This window comes from Glycine max, chromosome 1 (assembly GCF_000004515.6).
Source record: "Glycine max cultivar Williams 82 chromosome 1, Glycine_max_v4.0, whole genome shotgun sequence".
Lineage (NCBI taxonomy): Eukaryota > Viridiplantae > Streptophyta > Magnoliopsida > Fabales > Fabaceae > Glycine > Glycine max.
In genome coordinates, this window is record NC_016088.4 from 57,109,108 (window position 1) to 57,132,245 (window position 23,138).

The 23,138-nt window shown below is 34.4% G+C and overlaps 3 protein-coding genes across 4 annotated transcripts; 1 reads left to right on the forward strand and 2 right to left on the reverse strand.

The window, feature by feature from the left end:
• Positions 1-269: 269 nt before the first annotated feature.
• On the reverse strand, positions 270-5,748 carry LOC100805684 (pentatricopeptide repeat-containing protein At1g06710, mitochondrial-like; the record flags this gene model as incomplete). The annotated part of the gene is given in 4 exon segments (XM_041017502.1): positions 270-2,871; positions 3,126-4,789; positions 4,792-5,166; positions 5,169-5,748. Coding segments are annotated over 4 exon segments (2,661 nt in total), but the record flags the coding sequence as incomplete, so codon positions are not given.
• A 1,955-nt stretch (positions 5,749-7,703) lies between these two features.
• Positions 7,704-10,747, reverse strand: LOC100796834 (protein RGF1 INDUCIBLE TRANSCRIPTION FACTOR 1). Of its 2 annotated transcripts, none has more exons than XM_014777338.3 (4): positions 10,439-10,747; positions 10,100-10,348; positions 9,416-9,631; positions 7,704-8,381 (listed from the first exon to the last, which is right to left on the reverse strand). In XM_014777338.3, the coding sequence occupies exons 1-4, from the start codon at positions 10,490-10,492 to the stop codon at positions 8,145-8,147; spliced, it is 756 nt and encodes a 251-aa protein (XP_014632824.1). In that variant the 5' UTR covers positions 10,493-10,747; the 3' UTR covers positions 7,704-8,144. The 2 variants fall into 2 exon arrangements, with proteins under 2 accessions (XP_014632824.1, XP_003517556.1); XM_003517508.5 differs by having other exon boundaries at positions 10,490-10,741.
• A 3,006-nt stretch (positions 10,748-13,753) lies between these two features.
• LOC100806216 (pentatricopeptide repeat-containing protein At5g13270, chloroplastic) lies at positions 13,754-17,740 on the forward strand. Its single transcript, XM_003516702.5, has 2 exons — positions 13,754-13,907; positions 14,839-17,740. The coding sequence occupies exon 2, from the start codon at positions 15,017-15,019 to the stop codon at positions 17,312-17,314; it is 2,298 nt and encodes a 765-aa protein (XP_003516750.1). The 5' UTR covers positions 13,754-13,907; positions 14,839-15,016; the 3' UTR covers positions 17,315-17,740.
• Positions 17,741-23,138: the final 5,398 nt, after the last annotated feature.

The window sequence follows — 23,138 nt, forward strand, 5'->3', positions numbered from 1 at the left end:
CAACATACACAGGTGCTTTTGCCTTTTTAAGAATCTTGGATATAAGATTGTAAATTAAAAAAAGTCTTACGAGTGTCTCCTACTAACAAAAAATTATTACATGGTTCAAAACTTATTATAGTTTCAAGCCATCTGCATATGACAAATAATTAAATCTTATCAACTCTTTTTTTTACATTGAAAATATCAGTTATATGTCACGTGAACCCCGGCCAAAACAGAAAAAGAAAAGAAATTAATGTAGGAAGACAGACAAAAAGTAGAACATGTGTGGAGTAGGATCCTCGTATGTATCTATAGAGAATGAATTACAATGGTATCAGCTCATGCTCAACTATTAATAAGATCACTTGCCATAGTAGTTTTGGAAGTTCATCAACTTGCTCACTTTAAATGGTGAAGGATTCAGTGACTGCATCCCCCCAAGTCTCGAGTCGAGGAAAAAATCCCCAGAAAACATATATCTGGGAGTGATTTGTACCCTCCAGATTGGCTGAAGCTTGGTACCCATTCACAAACTCGCTTGAGCACTCCATTATAAAGAAATCATGATCTGATTGTCTCTGCCTAAAGCTTTCACGGAAGCCTCTGTGCACTAGACATATTCCAAAGTGAAGAAGCATTGCCTTTGATCCTATTCTGAATTGTTTTCTTGACACCTTTTTTTTATTATATAACATCATTGGTTAAAGAGAGGATCAAAATGAAGGTTAAGGAGTCCTCCTAAGACAGCCAAAAGGAAACGAAAGGGAAGAAAACAACTCTTGAAACAAAGATTAGACAGATGACGGTAATAAAAAACCCTGAGGCTGTAATCTATCTGTTCACCACCAAACAAAAGGGCAGTTTGGTGCATGAAAATACCCCCATTGTGAGGTCCGGAGAGGTGGACAGAGTGGAGAGGCTATTTTTTCCATGACCCAAACCCATGACTACCAAGTCAATCTATAGAGACCACGCCTTGCAGAAAGAGTGTTGACTCTAAGCCTAACCCATGCAAGTCCACCTGTAGACACCATACTCTGTAAAAAGAGCACAATACGAGACCATTGTGCATTCCTTCTCATGGCCAGTCTCTCAAATGATTAGAAAAGAATTGAACCAAGGATACTTCCCCAACTCCTTGCATCTCAAACATGGCCCAAAAAGTTGATTCCTTAGCTGCCAAGGTACTTCATAATTAAAAAACAGATGATTAATGGTCTCTGAACTTCAAAAACAGACAAGACTTTCACTTAAAATTTTGTAGGTGGTCCACCATGCACAATTATTATAAGCTTTCAGATTAATCCAGGTGTAATATAATACAATACACCCTCCCCCATCAAAACTTTCCTCTTCTTCCTCTTCTCTATACTTTCCCTCCCTCTCCAGCAAACCTACACTGAAACTAATTAAGCAGCTTCAAGCTTTCCTCCCCTAACATTCTTACCACCACTAAACAAAAGTAACAAAGTACCACTTCCTCGCACCCAATGACACACAATGATTTTTCCTAAATAATTGTCTGAAGCAAAGATGATGATAAAGTAATAAACCCCAAAAGCAAATTGTTGAAACTAACCCCCTAAATCAAATTCAGGAACCCAAAGCAAATAAATGTATATTCCCTTTCTATATTACTCTAAGGCCATATAAGGATATATATTTTACTCCGATTCAACAATTTTCTTTGCACCAACTGAACATAAAGACCCAATTCTCACAACCCATTAAAGAGAATAGGGAAAATTTGATTTTTAAGTCTAATTCGCATAATTTGAAGACGAAAGTTTCGGGGGGATTGCGTGGGTATAAATGGCTTTATACAAGACTCCGTGGGTACCTTCACCAAGAACTTCATGCTTTAGTATTGTTTAATTAATTTAAGAATGAATCTGGTCTGGCTCCGACCAAGTTGACGGCATCATGGACCTAATGCGGAGCGGTGCAGACCCCTCAAGGTGGTTTTTCAAATCAGGCAGGCGGCAAAGTCAGTGCTCCAGTTCGGAAGAATACAACGTCTTGTGGATCTGGTGCGACTCCGGCAAAGTCGATAGTGTCGTGGATCTGGTGAGTTGCAGATTCTGGAGCGTCAGACGTGGATCTCTTGCGGTGGTTCCAGCTGGATTTGAAGGTGGGAATCCCTCATGGATCTCTCTACTGCTACGTCAGAGGCGCCATTGGAGGCTGCTGGAGAGGAATGGAGAGTACAGAAAAGAGAAAGGAGAGGAAAGTTATGATGCGGAAGGGTGTATCATATAATTGTGAACCTTGATTAATCTGAAGGCTAATAGTGCTTGGTGGACCACGTACAAAAGTGGTCCACCTTGTCTATATCAATATCAGTTCATTGGTTATATAATGCAAGTATGTAGCACTTAATATAATTTCTCTCGTTCTAGAATATTAGCAAATAACAAAAACATTGTTGAGACATAATTTTCTCCAAAAGATATCAAGGATGGAAGTTTAATTTTTATATACCTCGGCGTCAATTAGTAGGCTTGATCATAGACCACAAAATCATTACCGCTGCCATGATGTAAAAAAAGGTGGACAAATACACATGATTTTGAAACTTGGAGATTAGTGGATTACAGAGAACTTTTTTTGAGATTTCTTCAAAATCCCATGTTTCTGCTTCCATTATCGCTGGTGTCTTACCTGGACTGCAAAAAATCACATCTGCAAATGAAGATCAATAATAAATGAAGGGCATCATAATATATTATAGATTACAAGAACCATTTCACTCGCCAGCTTTTAACCTATTCTTCTAAGCTACCAGTATTCGTTTTCCTTCGGTTACAGAACTCAAATTCAATCTGCAGTTCTGTGCATCAGAAACTAATTTGCATTGGTTACCTCTTCATGAAGCCAGCGTATATCCTGCAATGTTGATAGAAAATGCAACAGAAAAGGGATCAGAATAAACATGCTGAAATAATAACTCAAGGATCTAGTATACATTTACAGAGCAGTTTTGTAAGGAATGCCATGGAAAGTTTGACAATTTTTTTACCACTAAATGCATAAAGGAAGTGCTTAATGTTAACATATTTACAATAACTCAGCAAAATGTCATGGAAAATTTATCTTTGGGTAGTTTTGTAATGTACAAAGTTAGAGCAAATGTGACAAACCATTTGGCATATGCTGTCTGATAATTGTAGTGCTTCTTGCCACTTACCAACCCTGGCAAGGCCTTTGATGAGGTGGACAAATGTGCTAAGCTCTGGAACCACATTATTATTTATCATGCTTGCATAAAGCTCAAATGCTTTATCAACCTTACTTGCATGTGACAGACTCTCAATTAAAGAAGTATATAGATATTTGTTGGCAACTGCAAGGCTTGAAGATGATGAAATCTCTTCAAGTAGATTTAATGCAACTTCCAGTCTTCCAGCCTTTATAAAATTATCAATCAAAATTCTGAACAAAGACTCAACTGGCACCGATTCATTCTCACTCAGCTTATCTAAAAGCCCAATCGAGGTTATAAACTCTCGGTTAAAGCCCTCAATAATTTTATGGTAACTTGATATATGCCTTGGCGAATATGTCTGTTTCATTTCATCTAGAAGTCTGTGTGCTTCATCAAGAAGACCAGTGGAACAACAGTGATTTATCAAGACCCTATAGGTTATAAAGTTTGGTGCACAACCCTTTGAGCACATATTCCTATATAGCTCAAGGCACTGTTCAATTTTGCCTATTTTTCCAAAGCCGTCAATCATTGCAGTATAAGTTATAACATTTGGATAACAACCCACTTCTTCCATTTTAAGCATGAGCTTGTAAGCTTCATCCGTCTTTCCAACTTTACAGAGACCATCAATCATGTCTGTGTAAATAACAACATTGGGAGTGCAAGAATTCTCTAGCATCTTGGACAACACTTTCAAAACAAGATCCAATCGTTTTTCTTTAAACAGACTATTAATTAAAGAGCTGTAGGTATACAAATTTGGACTGTATCCACGCTCTGACATCTTTACAAACACCTCTTGTGCATTTTCAAGTTTTCCGGTCTTGCAAAACCCATCTATAAGAGCATCATAGACTATTTGGTTAGGCTCACAACCCTGAATTGACATGGTATCCAATAATTCACGGGCTTCTTTAACCCTGTTTGCTTTGCATAAACCATCCACCAAAGCCCCATATGTAATAATATTTGGTGTTTCACAATCGTTGTCATCTAGCTTAAAATACATGTCCTTGTCAGAGGATTCTATGTCACCTTGCATTCTAGCATAGATCTGGCAAGCTTTATCTATCTGCCCAGCCTTACAATAACCATCAATTAAAGCTGTATATGTAACAACATTAGGCTTGCAACCTTTAAGCAACATCATCTCAAATAGTTTATTTGCATCAAACACCTTTCTTGCTTTCAGGTATGCATGAATAAGAGAAGTATAAGTCACTACATTTGGGGTGCAACCGTCTCCTAACATTTCATCAAACCAATTGCGAGCCTGTTGAATAAGACCAGCTTTGCAAAAGCTATCAATTGAAGTAGTATATGTATAGACACTGGGAACAATGCCATTCTTTTTCATTTCTTCGAACAACAAAAAAGCCTTCTCTACCTTGGAGGCATCGCAAAGAAAACCAATCACTTTAGAATACGTACTATCATCGGGAACAAAACCCTTGCTCATAATTTCACATATAATCTTAAAGGCCTTATCAAACTTTCCAGCTCCACAAAGACACCGCGCAAAATTGCTGACATTGACCTTATTTAACACGACCCCAAAATCAAGCATCTCACTATAAGCCTTTTCAGCCAATTCCAACAGATACTACCAATGAATATATTATAAAGCAAATAGCCGGGCTGGCACCCGCATTTTATCATTTTCTTGAACAACTTATATGCATAAGAGTAATCCCTTAATTTACAATAAGCATGTACAAGAGAATTAAACATCTCCCGATTCGGATAACAGCCTTCAGTCATCATCATGCTAAGAATTCTCTTACACCTCCCCAAACAACCCGAGAGCAAAATCCTACAAGTGACAACATTGGGAATGCAGGAATTAGACCGCATTCGATTCAAGACATCCATAGCTTCTTCAAAAAGCGAAGCCTCACACAACCCGGAAGCCATCCTATTATAAAAAACCGTATCAGGCACAAACTCCTCCTTCTCAATCAAACTCAGCGCATCCCCGCTTTACAGAGGGAATAGCCAAAACAACTCAAAGTATACCCATCCATACCAAACCCAGAATTCAACATCTCTCTATGAACCAAATAAGCAGTATCTAACTTATCAGCCCTAAGAAAAACCTGAATCAAAGCATTATAAGTGGTGGGAGAAGCCTTGTAGCCAAAATCCTTGAGCCTCCCCAACTCTTCCATTGCCACATTCCACATCCCAATCCTGCAACACTTTTGAATGAGAACATTGAGCAACCTGCGAAGCAGCTCCCAGTCATCATCCCTGATTTGCATCAAGAACTTGTCAGACACTCTATCATTATCGCCATTGCAACACAGTAACTCAATTAGTGCAGTGTACACCACTGGAGGGTGGGCGTAACCGATTTGGCGACTCGCCCACAAGAAAAACTCGACGCACAACTCGGGGTGTTTAACCTCAACCACCAAAGAGTCGCTTAACCTACCCCGGAACTGCCTCAAGAGAATGCGTAGTGTTGCGACAAGTCGGGGGAGGAATAGTGGGGAGAAGTTTCTTCGGGAGAGGGTGATGTGAAGATGTGAAGATGTGGAGAGAGCGAGGGAGAAAAGTGTTCAACTCTCTCTTCCTCATAATAACCAATCAAAACTCAAAAACAACACAACGCAAACTCTTTTTGTTTTAGGGTTTTGGAGAATAAGACAACCAAACAAAACACGACACCATTTTGCCGTCAGTGCCCACGTACTACTGCCTATTGTGCCTCTCGCGCGTTTAGCTAAATTTTAAACGAAAAAAAAAACACTAATTGTAATATAATTTTTTTAACATATCATAAGCAGTGAGTTTTTCTCCAAAGACGAAAATAATATATCAAAATATTTATAGTAGAACGTCCTTTTTAGTAATAAATCTTATCATTTGTTGCACACATTTTCTGCATCTAGTATGAAACACTTTAAAAAAATTGCAAAATTAATACCATTTTGTATTATTGTAATTTTAATAATAAATATTGTTTTATTGATACACGTCACACCTATTTTAGGACTGAATGTTATCCCATCAAAACTGAGAAAGAGACCAGATGAAGGATAAGATTATATTAAGATTTTATTTACTCTAAAAGAGTGAGTAATTACGGTTTTACTCATCGTTTAGTAATAAATTATTATGTTTGATAAGTTTTCAATTTTACGAGAAAAAATCAGACCAACAATAATTTATGATTAATAAATAATATGAAATTGTTCTAAATTATAAGTATATAATTATTAAACTCTCCTCTTCGAAAAAAATCTTTAAACTCCCATACAACAAATCATTAATTTGTATAAGTTGATAAAAAAATAACATAAAAATAGGCAATAAATAAAATTTTGAAAAATGCTATGAGAGATATTATTATTCAATTATTTTGTATAATTTTTTCTATAAAACTATACAAACTAATGACGAGTTACAGTATTACACCTTTATTACATTCTATTAATTGATATAATATGACATTTTGAAGTAAAGATTTAGTTTAAATAATTAAAAAATTATGAAAAATAAATGTAAAAAACTAAAACTAAACATAAATAAAAATACTAAATCTAATAATAACTGCTAGTGTAAGAAATTATCTTAATATTTAAGGTTAATTAAGTTTTTAATCTCTTAAAAAAATTATACAATTTTTAGTCCTTTAATAATTTTCTATTAGCAATTTTAATTCTTCTAATTTTTTTTGTCTATTTTTAGTCTTTTGTTTATTTTTATTACTTAAAATTAGTTCTTATTTTAGCAATTGTTAATTTTTTGTTTATTTTATATTTGAGATTATATTTTAACAATGAAAAACTAAAAATAAAAAAAAATGTTTTAAAAAGGTAAAATAATGATAAAAAATTAATAAAATATCTAAAGAACCAAAAATGATAATATAAAAATATTAGGAACTAAAAAGTTAATCAATGTGTTTAATGTTTAATAGGAGGCCCTAGTGTGCCACACAGCCCAAACGATAGTGGCTAGAATCATCGTGGATTTATAGAAAAAACCAGGTGGGTCTCCTTTCTTCTGCGGGTCCCTCTATTATTCCTATATTGTCAGTTTCGGTATCTTATCTTGTTCTGCGGAGGCGTTTTCATATTTAATAATAAGTTTATAATTTATCTTATCAAACAATTATTCGGTGTATCTATATCTATATATAATAAAGTTATGTTGAACTAATGTTTATCTCGTATAATTTAATTTGTTTTGTATGATGTTCAAGTAAATGAAAAGACTAAAAATTATAATAAATAATCCAAAAATCAAGAAAACTTTTTAAGTGGTAAATAACTAAACATATTGCGTTGTTTATTCCTCTATACATTACACTAATCAGCTACTAATTGAGTGTTTATTTAATGAACCACAAGAAGTCAATCATCAAACGCAAAAAAGAGAAACAGAAGCCAAACACCTTCTGCAATTTAAACCACTCAACCGCTTAACAATTCAACACCACATTTTCAGGTCTTTCAAAGGGCAAAGACGATGGACATATACAACAATTCAACCAAGTGGAATATTTTAATAATCACGATAAAGACTTTTATTGTGTAAAATACAACAACTTTCTACAAGCCACTTTGTACATTGCGCATCTGATACCAACACATATGATATGAGTTACACCAGCGTAAATTACCCCCCCTCTATATTCTATATTTATTTCAATTTTTAACCTATACTTTTTCCTTTATGATTATTTTGGGGGTGGGGGGGATTTTCCTCCTATATTTTGTACTATACAACATACAAGATAGTGAAGCAGTTCCCAACACCGGCCTCAATGAACAGTGGCTCTGGTATTGTAACTTTTACAAGGCATATATTGTCCAATGATGCCATATTGCCACTTAGGGAAGTGGCACTGGCAACAACTGTTGTATCTTTCACGGTGTAATTATTGTTTGTTAAGTCACCTTAACCCATAAACCTACCAATGCTTAATTATGTAACATTAGTATTAATTAGTTGTATTTATAATAAGGGCACCACCCATTGGAGCTCTATGTGGGACTCCCTTTCTCCTCTTAGCAGTCCTGTAATTTACCACTGTTGGTGGTGGTGTTGACGGCGTGAAGCTATGGATTTTGTTTCTTCCACTTTCATTGCTAATGCCATTTATTGATTCTTCACCATCGGACCCATCTGTCTCAGCTAACATTTTCTTCTTCCGGAACTTCTTGGAGGTTCCTACTATCTGAGGAAAATAAATAAACAAATTGATGACTTGAGGATGTAATTTGTATTCATATGTTTATAATCTTTTTTCTTTTGTTACTTTTTCAAGGGAGGCAGAGAAGGTACGCGTAGATGTTTTGGTACTTTCATGGGAAAAGTCCAAAAAATAAAGCAGGGGATAGTGTTAGTTAAAGTTTTCTTCTTTAAATCTAGGACAACTTTGATTGGATAGTTATTTTTAAAAAACTAATAGAGTCATAATATTTGTACATTTTTATTGATATGTTATTTTTTTATATTTTTCTTCCTGTGACATGACATCTTTAAGACATTATTGAGGTTAATTATTTATTTTTTTCTTGTAAAAACTTGGAACGTCTCTAATGTAATTTCTTGAAAGATTTATTAAGTGAAAAAATTATTTCTTATGATTTCTTTTTTATTGAAACAAATTTATGTAGCAAGAAAAGTTTCTTAAAAATAAGATTGATATCTTTTGTAATAAATTATTTCTTAATAATTAAAAATAATATTTATCTAATAGGTAACAATATCATGATTAAGTAAAAATAAAAAAATATGAATTTTTTGAAGTTTATCATTGGAATAAAATTATATATAAATTTTTTACAATGATATAACACAGAATCATAAAAAATATTATAAAAACCACAAAAATAACTTAATAAACTCATTAAAGAAATTATCATTAAAAATACTCATAAACATCTTTTCCCAGCTAATATTACATGTCACTTTTAATTTTTTCTGCAGTTGTGATTAACTAAAAAATAGGTCCCGGGGCCTTGGGATTTTTCTTTTATTGTATTCAATAAATTATTGGGGAGAGATAAGACTGAAGTGTCGCCACTAAGGAAATAAATTCACCGTGATTTTCTGTAAGCAATTTAATCCAAAGATTAGTTTGAACTTTGAAATTCTATTTTAATGTTGCAAGATAGAAATTTTCAAACACAGATAAATGCACCAAAAAGAAAAAGAAAAAAAGCATATAAAGCAAGCAACTACATGTATATATATATATATATATACCTTACAACCAAGGGAACAGAAGCTGAATGAATCGAGAAGGCTGCGCTCACAGACTTGGCAGGTGTTGGTAACTCCTTTGCCAGGCCTAGGTTGAGGCCTTTCATTCAAGAACACAATCTTGGCACTGTTTATAATGTAAGTTTGGACCCCTGTTATGTCCAGAAATTTCTGTATCTCCGACACTCTTATTACATCATGGTATGAAGATCTCCTAATCTTTGAAAAATTAATAAAGAATTGAAAGAATACATGAACCCATCAGAGATTATATCAACATTATTTAGTTAAAATAAAGTACCAAAATGTTAATTAAAATAATAAACAATCTATCTGATAGGATGAACCAATAGACATTTATTTAAATTGGACAATAATCAATTATTCAGTGGAAGAAAATTCAAAGTGCAAAACTTTAACTGACCATCCATAGTTGACTTCGGAATTGATAATTCGGTATAGAAAGACACGTACCAACACAAGAGACAAATAACTTTAGGATCAATCAAAAAGGGTTGGATCCTAACAAAGTAATAATGTAGGAAAGTTACACAATCAGATTACAGGCATCCAAATCCTTGAGTTTTGGCTTTTTGGGGGTTCGAATGCCCACAGAATTGCATCAAATTGAGTTATGCATAGATCCCCCAAAGAGAATTAATTAATTATTAGTAACTAAGCTTTTACCTGAATAGCTCTGTGTTCTCTGTGAGAAGCAAGACAGGTAGAGCAAAGGGCTCCATTCATACAGTCCAAGCAATACATGTTGCATTCACTTTTGTGGGAATCTGCATGGACTTTGCATTGAACAAAGAAGCTTGTTTGGAGAAGTGGCCCAAGCCATGGTGGCCACTTGTTTTCTTCTTCATTCTTTCCAACATCATCATCATCATCTTCATCGAGGCCTCTCACCCCAATTGCACCTCCTCCACCCCCCTAATTCCATATAATAATATTATAATCAATAACAAAGAACAATTAATAAGAAAAATTTGAAGAAAAAAAAGTAGAAAGAGAAATGCACACGTGTGAAATATGTGAGGGGTTACATTGATTGTTGGTACTAATAATACTAACCATGACTCTGGTTGATTTACTTTTGGGTTTGATTTCTCTTATGGTGGGGGGTTTATTGATCCTCTTATGATAACAGCTAAGTTATGGTTTGGAGGAGGCAGAAACGAAATAGAGAAAAAAGAAGTTTCTCTCAATATGCTATGCTACTCTCTAGGCAGAGAGGAGAGAGAAGGGAAAAGTTTGCAAGTATAGTAGGAATGGAGCTATAAGTTTGTAGTGGTGGGTGGCCGATGATGAAAGGAGAAAGTAAAGGTAGTGTTTACTATTTTGGCTTTCTTCAAAGTCTACATCCAAACCTCACTCCGAACCCGAACCAAGGACCATCAGCATTCCTTTTTCACAAGGAACAATTGATAGGGCTGTTGTGATAATCTTCTGTTTTCATTTTTATTATTAATAAATTTATCTAATATTCAAAATTGTTTATGATTATGGATATGGATGCTTTTAATAATTTACTAAATTCATGTAATCAAAACATGCCCTATGTTTATGCTTCTTCTTTTTTTAAAATTAGCTTTAGTATCATTGTGAAATTCAAATCAATATGTTAATAATTGAGCATAAATTCTAGATAGATAAGTAGTGATGCACTGTTGCTCTATTTTGGTTGGTTTACTTTTGGCTGGTAAAAATAAAAAGGGATTGAGTTTGGTTTGGACACTGTAAATTAAGATTGGAAACAGTATCTGTTTACATGATTGACAATTGGAAGGTTGAGATGTAGACATGTGGGGCAATGGAAAGATTAGTCAGCATTTATTATTTATTATTTAATGGAATGGAATATATATATATATATATATATATATATATATATATATATATATATATATATATATATATATATAGGAAAAATGGATGGCCATGTGTTGGGTTGTTAACAGGGTGCGTGGAGCCTCACTTTTCCATTCCAGCTACTCGTTTTGTAGAAGCCTCCATATGATACATCCCTATTCTCTGGTTCGCTAATAATTTCTACGAATGCTTTTCCTTTTAAATTTAGAAAAACGTCAATTTCTAGGACGATATTTTTTCCAAAATATTTCCACTTAAATTTCAGGTGAATCTAGGTTATCCTGCATTTGTTAGTGGTCTGATTATATTAACAGCTATTTCATCATGTGTTATGGAACATTTTAAATTGTGATAAAGAGCATAGGTTAGTCCGCTCTGGAGTACGTATAACTAGACTTGTGAAAATATAAAGAAAACGAATCTTTTACGACAAGAAGATTTGAATTTATAGTTTTTATTTAATTATTCAAAATTATACCCTTTCAATACGATAATAAAGTTGATTGGCACAAGTGACTCTTTTCTTTTTCATGGATGCGAGTTTAAATTTCTTTGATGTCATTTTTTTGGCTTGATAAACAACTTGTTGGAGTTTTAGAGAAATTTTCTAATGTTTATGAGCTAGTTGAGTAATTATAATTCGATGAAACTGATTATATTTAGGTTGTGCAGATTTGTTAAAATACAACATCTTCATCCCATTTTTTTTTTAAAAAAAAACATCTTCATCCCTACTCCGAGATTTGGGGTAGCATAACAAAAAAAAAAAAAAAAAGTGGAAACCTAGAAGGAGGATAAATAAAAGTTCAGTATTAAACTAGAAGAAAAACTAAAAAGTAAACATGTGCGTATTAAAAAAAAGATCACTTTAAATAATTTTAAAATTTAAAATGGAGATATAAATAAGATTAAAATATGAAAAAAATTATGATAAGATCAAATAAAATAAAATTAAAACTGATTGAACAAGTAAGATAGTATAATTAAAAAATATATATATTTTCAAATAAGGCTTCTTAAAATTTAATTTTGATTTTAAAAAATTAAAGCAGAAGCAAAAAGGCTAACGATGTCTAATCTCATATGCTCAAGGGGGCAAATCAATGGATTTGCAGTAAAACAGAGCAGTTTGGCCCAATCTTATGGACAGAGAATTAATTTATAAATATTTTAAGATTTCAAATGCCATAGAACGTGAAATTTAAAGTTTGGAAATAGTTAAGTATCACAACACTCAGAACATTAGAAGGTGCATACAAATGATGCAATGGAGTGAGTACTTAAGTTGTAGAAGTATGTGAATTAATTTTTGTAATTAAGAACAAAATGAAAACCATCACAAAATTTAGATTCAATTAGAATAGACAATGTGTAGGCCAGCTTAACTTGTAAGAATTATAAAGCTTGTAATGTTGCTAGCTATGGTGGCGAAGAAAGGCAGAAAGCTAGTTACTAAATGAAAAGAACTGCATGCTTTATTAAAGTGTGTTCAAAAGGCCTCATTCCACTCTTGTAGAAGCTTAGCTTAGTTGCTTTCAGCTCTTGGTCTTGGGGTTGAAGGAGTACTATATGATATCAAAGTGTGTGAATAAAATATTTGAGGAGGTCCACCAGTATCAGGATCGTGACATAGTTCCACAGGTGGGGAACAGTATGACATAATTGACATTAACCAAACTTCTCATACATCATATAAGGGAAAGGAAAACCATTGCCTCTAAAATCTTATCTATGATGGCCATGACAGGTTAACTTTGAATTACTCTAAGCACTGTTTCTGGCAGGTGCACGAATATATACGGGTAGGGCAGTAAAAGAAATATTTTTTATAAATAAATATAATTAATTTTATATAACTAATTATAAAACTATAATTAGTTTTATAGTTATTGTTATTTTAAATAACTTTTTTTCATTTAAAAATATTTATAGTTATAAATTATAATTAATTTTATAGAAATGATTATTTAAAATAATTTATTTTTATTCATTCATAATGAGTTATGTAATTGATCTTAGATATAACTTATTATATAACTAATTTATTCATAATAGGTTACTTACAATCTAGTTATTTATTAATTATGGTTATTGTTAAGTAAATACACAAACCATATACATCCCTATATACAGGTATTATCGGTATTTAATACTATGATTTTTAAAAATTGAAGGCACTTGTACATTAATATAAATATGAATGTCTAATAAAAGAAATTAATTAATTCAATTATCAGATTTTACAAAATAGAGAAATTTGAAAAGATTAGAAAATAAAGTATTTAAATTTAGAGGAATATTAGCAATATTCTGTTTGTGATTGATTTGAAATTTGTTGGATTTTACTTTTAAATCATGAAGAAAAAAATTATTAAATAATAAATAAGACTCACAAAAATGGGTGATTTTTAACCGATTTGAATGTATCGCGAAAATGATTGGAAAGAGAGTTTCTTTTTGAGTAATTGTTGTTAACATTTCTCTTAAATTTAACATCCTTATGGTAGTGGGTAGAAAAAAAAAAAAAAGGCCCAAAAGACAAAGAAAAGTCGAAAGGCAGGCATGCATGGCTGAATCTCAACAAGTCCTCAAACTGAAAGGAGGGTGCAGGCAGAATCAGGTGGGTGCTGAATGGGTACTTTTTTCTTTTAAGAAAAGACTCTCATTCTATTGTGTGTTGTACACAACTGTAAGTTGCATAGGACTGGATTTCAGGATAGTGTTTGTTCTGTTCTTTCCCCTCTTTCTAGATATGCTTTGGAAGCTTTGTTTGTTTAGTAACTAGGAATGGAACGAATGCGCTTTGTGCTTTCCTTCACAAAAGAGGAAAACCAAGTTCTGATTCATATACAGCTTCTATATTTACTGCAGCTCCTAGAGTCCATACGATTTATAGAATTATGGATTCTTTTTTAATAGTTTTATTAGTGATTGTATATAAATATGTGTGAAATGTTAATTACAATCAATGTTTTACTTTATGGTAGCACCCAAGGTGAGACTGAATTTAACAGTTGGTGTAAGACTGAATTTCTGCAGAAAATTGAGCTCAACAAAAAAAAACTATTTGAACAGTTCGGTTCAGTTCAGTTCAGTTTTCTAATTTAAAACCAGTTAACTGAACTGAACTTTGAATACCCCTAGATACAATTATGGGCTTTGCAACTGGATTTGATCAATTGTCTCTGCATTCTCAGATTATTTAAACAAGCCTTTTCCTTTTCAATTCTCCATTGACCTATAAGTGAATTGATTTTGAATACTTTGCCTTGTTTCTTTGGCTGCTCAAATACATACATTAAGTTTTTTCTATAAGTTAAAATCAACTTAGTTAGGAGAACTTCTATAAAAGTTATACTGCATAAGTTGATTTTAACTTATGGAAGAAGCTTAATTCATTTTACATGTTTACCTTTTTATTTTCTTTTCCTACTGTAAAGTTTATCTCATTCAATGAATACTTCTGGCATACTGACTAAACCAGGCTTGGTTGATCTAAGCTAGGAAGACTTTTTCTTAGGCTTTTATCTAACCCCTCATTCTCTTTTCAGATAACACAAGGGATCAGATAGAATACTCAGATTGCCTGTGTATAGTTGTTGCTGGGGTGTGTGGAATCTGGCTTGGATGCCATCCTTATCCTAGACTTGTTTTCTTGGACTGGATTCTCTTCTTGGATCTGACCAAAGTTTGTACAAGGATACATTCTTCCAATCCCAGACAAACTAAATGTCTTCAATAACTTGCCAGGGCTCTTGGGTGCTTTCCAATTCTTCACCAATAGTTGTAGCTAATGATAAAAATAATGATGCCAGACATGCCAATTTTGCTCAAATCCCTTCATGGGTCTCTTTGAAAAGCAGTCATTCTTCATTGAGGACCCATCAAAATCAACAAGGCCAAGTTGAAAACTTGCATTTGATTTCTTTAGCCAAACAAGGGAATCTTAGAGAAGTGCATGAATTCATTAGAAACATGGACAAAGTGGGTATTTCCATTAATCCTCGATCATACGAATACCTCTTTAAAATGTGTGGAACATTGGGAGCATTGTCTGATGGAAAATTGTTTCATAATAGACTGCAGAGAATGGCCAATAGCAATAAGTTCATTGACAATTGCATCCTTAAAATGTATTGCGACTGTAAGAGTTTCACAAGTGCAGAGAGATTCTTTGATAAAATAGTTGATCAGGATTTGTCCTCTTGGTCCACCATTATATCTGCTTACACTGAGGAAGGACGTATAGATGAAGCTGTTAGATTGTTCTTGCGTATGCTGGATTTGGGGATTACACCAAACTCCTCTATCTTTAGTACTCTTATAATGTCTTTTACAGATCCTTCAATGTTAGACCTTGGCAAACAGATACATTCTCAGCTGATAAGGATTGGCTTTGCTGCCAATATTTCTATTGAGACGTTAATCTCCAATATGTATGTAAAGTGTGGGTGGTTGGATGGTGCTGAAGTTGCCACCAATAAGATGACTAGGAAAAATGCTGTGGCTTGCACTGGGTTGATGGTGGGCTATACTAAAGCTGCAAGGAACAGGGATGCTCTGTTGTTATTTGGCAAGATGATAAGTGAAGGTGTAGAGTTGGATGGGTTCGTTTTCTCAATAATTCTCAAGGCTTGTGCTGCTTTGGGAGACTTATACACTGGAAAGCAAATTCATAGTTACTGTATAAAACTTGGCTTGGAATCCGAGGTCTCAGTTGGTACTCCACTAGTGGATTTTTATGTTAAGTGTGCAAGGTTTGAAGCTGCGCGTCAAGCATTTGAGAGCATACATGAACCAAATGATTTCTCGTGGAGTGCTTTAATTGCTGGATATTGCCAAAGTGGTCAATTTGACAGGGCTCTTGAGGTTTTTAAGGCAATAAGAAGTAAAGGAGTGTTATTGAATTCATTCATCTATACCAACATTTTCCAAGCATGCTCTGCTGTCTCAGATTTGATTTGTGGTGCTCAAATCCATGCAGATGCAATAAAAAAGGGGCTAGTTGCATACCTCTCTGGGGAGAGTGCTATGATCAGTATGTACTCAAAATGCGGCCAAGTGGACTATGCACATCAAGCATTTTTGACTATAGATAAACCTGATACTGTTGCATGGACTGCAATAATATGTGCTCATGCTTACCATGGCAAAGCTTTTGAAGCATTAAGGCTTTTTAAAGAGATGCAGGGGTCTGGTGTAAGGCCAAATGCGGTCACTTTCATAGGTTTGTTAAATGCTTGTAGTCATTCAGGTTTAGTTAAAGAGGGAAAGAAGATTTTGGATTCAATGAGTGACGAATACGGTGTGAACCCAACAATTGATCATTACAATTGCATGATTGATGTATACTCTCGAGCTGGACTGCTGCAGGAGGCTCTTGAGGTGATAAGGAGTCTGCCATTTGAACCTGATGTTATGAGTTGGAAGAGTTTATTAGGAGGATGTTGGAGCCATAGGAATCTTGAGATTGGGATGATTGCTGCTGACAACATCTTTCGCCTGGACCCACTAGACTCTGCTACTTATGTGATCATGTTCAACTTGTATGCTTTGGCTGGGAAGTGGGATGAAGCAGCACAATTTAGAAAGATGATGGCTGAAAGGAACTTGAGGAAGGAAGTCAGTTGCAGCTGGATTATTGTGAAGGGTAAAGTCCACCGCTTTGTGGTAGGTGATAGACACCACCCTCAAACAGAACAAATATACTCAAAATTAAAAGAACTCAATTTTTCTTTCAAAAAGAGCAAGGAGCGCCTTCTCAATGAAGAAAATGCTCTATGCGACTTTACTGAACGAAAAGAGCAGCTTCTTGATCATAGTGAGAGACTAGCTATAGCCTATGGTCTCATATGCACTGCAGCTGATACCCCCATTATGGTATTCAAAAATACACGATCATGCAAAGACTGCCATGATTTTGCGAAAAGAGTCTCAATAGTAACTGGTCGTGAATTAGTCGTGAGAGATGGCAACAGGTTTCATCATATTAATTCAGGGGAATGTTCTTGCCGTGATTATTGGTGATCTTAGCTTCATTCTTTTCAAGGTCTCAGCAGCTTGGTTTTTCTTAATGCTGCTCCTTTGGCACACAAACTCCTAACCCAAGTATCCCATTGCTGTGATCCGAAGCTCCACCTGCAACCGATGTCCCTTTGTGCTGCCACATTCCTCCACGCAGGAATGGCAATGGGGCGTTTGTAACACTATTCTTTTCCCAAGGTTTTATCCAATGTCTGTCAAGCATATTACCAAGAGAAAAAAAAGATATTCACTTTTTAATAGGTAGTATGTCATCTAATACAATTTTAATTTTGATGTCATTAATAATATGTTCACTCCATCAGTAAGTTATAAATATTAATTTTTATTCATAATATCCCTCCCCCATACCTTCGCATAGCGAAGAGCCTCTCGGCAATGGGGTACGAAGAAGAAGAATTTATTTTACTTATTTACTCAGCTTAATATTGATAATTTTTTTAATATTTAAATTTTGTCGGTGACATCACATCCATGTCTTCTGTGACACCCTCTACCCCTCACATATATATTAATAAAGGAATAAAAATTCAAATATTAATTAAAAGTATTTTTAAAACATTTTTAAATACAAGCTTTTCAAATGGGTAAAAGGCTCACATTCACTTTCTTCTACATCATATTCAAACTTGTCCAAATAAATAATAAAGTCATCTCGACTCAAAGAAAGTCATATAAGTCTCATACAATTAATATAGAACCTATATCTTAATGTCACATCCTATCAGAGCGTGGTGTTCCCGTGTCCTCTAGCATGAGGTTCTTCATAGTCATCCACCTATTCATCTGCTCCCCCGAACACAAGTTCAAGATCATCACAGGATCCAAACACAACAACACACAGGGAGTGAGTTATCACATTCCTAGCTAATAGAGAAACAAGACAATTAAATATACATATTATATAAATGAGATACCACTTGCTTAAACATAGCTCACGTAACTTCACCACTTCGTCATTCAAAATTCACTTTTTAATTATCAATCACATTACACAAGAATCCCACACTTCGATCAAGATATAATAACACATCAATTAGCAAGCATATGCAATAGTTATGCTAAGACTCAATTTTATATGCAATGTGGTACCATGTCAGTGAAAAACCACCCTGGGGCGCTTAGGAGTACATAACAAGACACACCACACAATGGGTTTGTCAGGTCACTCTCACTAAGTAAGATCATAGGGAGACCAGTCAGGGTCACGATGTTTTGCGAGAATGCTCCAACCATATGAGATCAACATAGGCTTAAAGGAGCACTCAAACCCGGTGACCCCCAAGGCCTACACTCCGAAGAGTCCGTCAGGGCTTCTCCCTCCTGATTCAGGTCCAACCCCTAAAATAATTTTTTTTTACATGCAGACACTGCTCATGAATTATACAATACCCACGACCTTACACTCGTGTTTTAAACACGTTCAACACAATTGCGCTACGATTTAACACTGGTTCCTAAATAGGAAACCTACATTTTCTCTTTAACACTGCGCATCAACGCTTTTCTCAAGATAACGCTGGTCGGGTATTGTACAATTCATAGCTTACAACACAAGTAATTTCACATCAAGTGTTAACTACACACTTATCCACAACTAGAACTCATTCACAATTTCACATCTCATAGTGTCACAATCCACCATCACATGTTTACACGTATCTCACAAATTAACACATGTTCAACTTTACACTTATACTCAATTTCAATAACAATATTATAATCTCAAAGCAACATGTTATTCTACAATTCATCACATACTCACAATTTGAATTATCATTTCATATCCTCAATATAACAATTTATATAAAAGACTATCACAACATGAGGACTAAACCCCTCAAATAATATTACACAATTATATCCAAATCATAGGTCCAAATATACAAATATCAAGAGCACAATTTATCAAGCAATTTTCATCAGGACATCAATATTTTATTTATAATCATAAAGGAAAAATTGCAATTTAACAAACATCCCAAAATAAAATCCCAATTTAATCCTCTAAGGATCCCTACACATGTTCTCACTAATCCCCAACTGTGAATAACTCATCCCTTACCTCTAAGCGGGCTCACGTGTCTTCAGCCAGCGATAGCAACATCTCTAGCGGTTCCCGGAAATTCTTTCAATTATTCATCCGACTGCTCCGATAGAATTCCCAAACGTCAGAGAGACGGAGAAGAGATTGAAACCTCCACTTGTACTGTCTTCATACGATTCCTTTTTCTCCCTCCACGAATATTATCTCGCAAATCCCAACGGTGGAAGCGTGCGGAATTGAATTTCGAACAACATATCCAAATTTCACAATAATCCAACGGTTAACGAAACCGGGATCGTAGTTTTACCAAGACAGCTCTGAATTTCTGCGGGAAAGAAAAAGGCTACAATGCGAAGGGTTTTTCTCTCATTTCAGACATGATATCGAAATTCCCAACGGTGAGAATGCTCGGAATTGTGTTGCGAACATGATACTCAAATTTCACGACGATCCAACGGTGAACGGATTCGAGATCGTCGTTTTTCTGATACTGGTTTGGTGGGCTGCGGGAAAAAGTAAGGGTTTTGAGAGGAGAAGGGGAAAAACGAAAATGAGGCCAAAAGGAAGCAGGTGACTTAACATAACTATTTATACCTAGGGTACTCAGCCTATTATTTGCTCTATATTTATTTATTTATTTATTTATTTATTTATTACTAAAAAGCTTTTTAAATTTATTTACGAAAAATTGGGATGTTACAATTCCACCCCTCTTAAAAGAAGTTTCGTCCCCGAAACTTGCCGAAAGATCGAGAAAAAGATATCACGCATATGATTCTCAATATCAAGATGTGTGTCTAGTTGAAACTCTTTTTCTGTTACTCTGATCACAAGACTCCTCTGCACTTAACTATTAAATTCGGTGATCCTCGTTTACTCAATGATAGTATTACATAAGTAAGTCTTCTCACGAGAGTGACATCTCAACTATAATAGAATGCGAATGACATACTATTTGGAGTAGAATAATATCATAGGAGACACTAATGACAAATTGAAAAGAACAAACAAACACAAGGAGACGTGACTGATCACATGGTCGACTCTTTTTCGAACATCGGACGGTTCAAGAAAGATAATGAGTTTCGAGACTCTCACACTCTACCAATCCTAGTTCACGATGACTATCGAGAATACATGATTTGCCTACCCTTGAGTCTAAGCCTCTTCCTTCAACATGATCTTTCTCACTTTCGTATACTTGACTCATAACTCTCACTTAGGTTCAAGAATGGTAACGATTCAACTCTAAGGTTGTCTACTTGATACTAACTGGGTGCTAATTAGATAAGCAATACAGATTACTCCCTACTTCTGTAAGTTTGTTCACCTTGAGGTAATCTTCACACATTTATGCTCCTTATGTCACCCTATAACTTTGCACTTGAAGTTGAGATTTCAACTGTTGTTTACGATATCTAACTCTATAACTAGGACACTAGTCATATCATCGGTTTCCTATTCAAACTCTAACTACTAAGCTAGTTCTAACGTTTAAAACTAAACTCACAACAAGATTCTTGAGAATTTTACACATCTCTTTTATCTCGAATTCAGCTCCAAAGATCCTCACAATGTATCAAACTAACGGTAATGTCTCCCAAAATATTATGGTGAACCCCATGGTTACCTATTCTAACTCACATATAGGATAAATCTTTTCATAAGTCTTAAGTTGTCAAGAAACATTGATCACTATTTGTCCTCCTACAAGCACTCCTCTAAACTTAAAAATTATTTCAAATATTTTACTACTCCAATAAGGACCTACGCGACTAAGATAGCACTCAACAATTTACAGTGGTCGACTTCTCTATGAACTTATGGCTTACTCCTTACAAGGATCTCACTCAAAAACTTAAACTTACTTAAGTCATCTCCAGCAAGCATTAAGGTTAATCCAATGAGTCCTAAAATAACCTTTTGGTTCGACTACTAGTTAAGAACATTTCATCTTAATCTTAGGTTTCCTCTCATCTCAAAACAACTTCTGCCCAAGAAGGATTTGTAGTTATCTTTCACCTAGACGTAGCATACTTTAAGGGTCATCTTCATCTAACTCAAATGCATAACAAAACTCTTAGCTCGGAACATGATGTCCAAGGGTCTATAGCAACCTTATAATGCACATCATAATTCAACTTAACTGGAAACATACTAAACACTAATCATCAAAACCACAACAAGAGCTAACTCAGGGTGAGAGATCCTATCACGCATTCCACAAACACACATAGACATCAATCATATTATGACATGACCAGGTACACATAGAGGTCACAATAGGTACTAAGGTATTTCTTAAAGCATCAACAAACTTTTTCCATATTAAGGTAAAAAGAACTAATATTTATCTTGCTAATCGTACAACTATCATCAATAATCTTTTAGGTCACCTACCTTACGCAAGAACACTCACTCTTGAATCCTTCTATGCTTAACAATTAATGTCTTACTAACTACCTTACTCTCTTCTTAAGGTTCCACATTAAACCTCTTAACTATACTTCATAACTTTTCCAACTAGACTATGTTCTCCAACAACTCTACACTAGATATTTCCCACGAACTACGGTTACAAGTTTCTATGGGTACTACACTTATAAGATTCTCAATCTTGCACTTAGGTGGTAACTAAGCATATCCTCAAGGAACACAGGTACACGTCTTACTAAGTTTGACTTTCGTCTATAGGTAACAATGATCATGTCTACTCAAGTATTTCCTCTCAAAACATCTTAACATGATTGTCAAAGGCGAAGTCTCTCTTTATTCGTATTAGAAGTAACAACAAGAAAGATTATCAAGCAGTTTAACTAGACATGATTGGAAGATGAGCAGCCAATAATAAGATGAACACTCGATTGATTAGGAGACAATAATTTTAAATCAAGAAGGATCACTCATCTAGAATCAACAGTAGATACTCCAAATGAATTCTAGAAACGAAAACATAATCACAGTGTACGCACATATGGAGATATCAACTATCACTTGATCGTGACAGAAACATCAATAATCCAATTATTTGATGTAGGCTCATAACACAAACAATGAATTATACTCAAGCTTGCAAGTGAAATCGAATTACTCGACTTAAGTACGCAACACAAAGAATAGTTTACACTAGAATAAAAAGGTATGGTCAAAAGGGTATTCTATATAAAATATATCTCGATACGAGTCCTCGAACTATAGAGTATCAACATTGCTAAGAACAAGAAATCACGAACAACCATACTATCTATGCAATTAAGGCAAAACACCATACTACTAACATACCCAGAATTATAAGGTTCTTATAATAAGTATACAACGTACATATAAGAAGTAAGAATTTAATAGTTAATAAGGATGTATTAAAGAATCACAAACTTCAACTACTACATTCACGACTACACACAAAATAAAGTGAGTGAAGTAGTCATGCGTTTACACATCAAGAAAGACATACTCATCCAAGACATATATATGGTTCAAAAGGTTTTCACAACACTAATCCACACATCAAGATAGAAATAAGTTTATTAACAACATACAAGCAAGAAGATAATGGCTCATTAAAGCATTATCCATCAGTATCAAGGCTTCTTGCATCACCTAACGGCTTACCATAATGTCGAACCGCACTTCACAAATTATAGAGATGGCCAGTCTCATAACTCATGACTCAACAGTGGATTTATGGTATGACAGACATTAAGGATGCAAGGCACATACAAGCATTATTATTAAGTCTTATTTAATCATGTAGGAGAAAAT

What these genes read in the sequence shown, in the direction of transcription:
- LOC100796834 (XM_014777338.3), bottom strand. Translation starts at nt 10,492, where the DNA reads ATGGTTAGTATTATTAGTACCAACAATCAATGTAACCCCTCACATATT. An exon ending in ACCCCTCACATATTTCACAC is followed by an intron (nt 10,349 to 10,438) that starts GTGTGCATTTCT and finishes ATATGGAATTAG; the next exon opens with GGGGGTGGAGGAGGTGCAAT. An exon ending in TCTGTTCCCTTGGTTGTAAG is followed by an intron (nt 8,382 to 9,415) that starts GTATATATATAT and finishes TATTTTCCTCAG; the next exon opens with ATAGTAGGAACCTCCAAGAA.
- LOC100806216 (XM_003516702.5), top strand. Translation starts at nt 15,017, where the DNA reads ATGTCTTCAATAACTTGCCAGGGCTCTTGGGTGCTTTCCAATTCTTCA.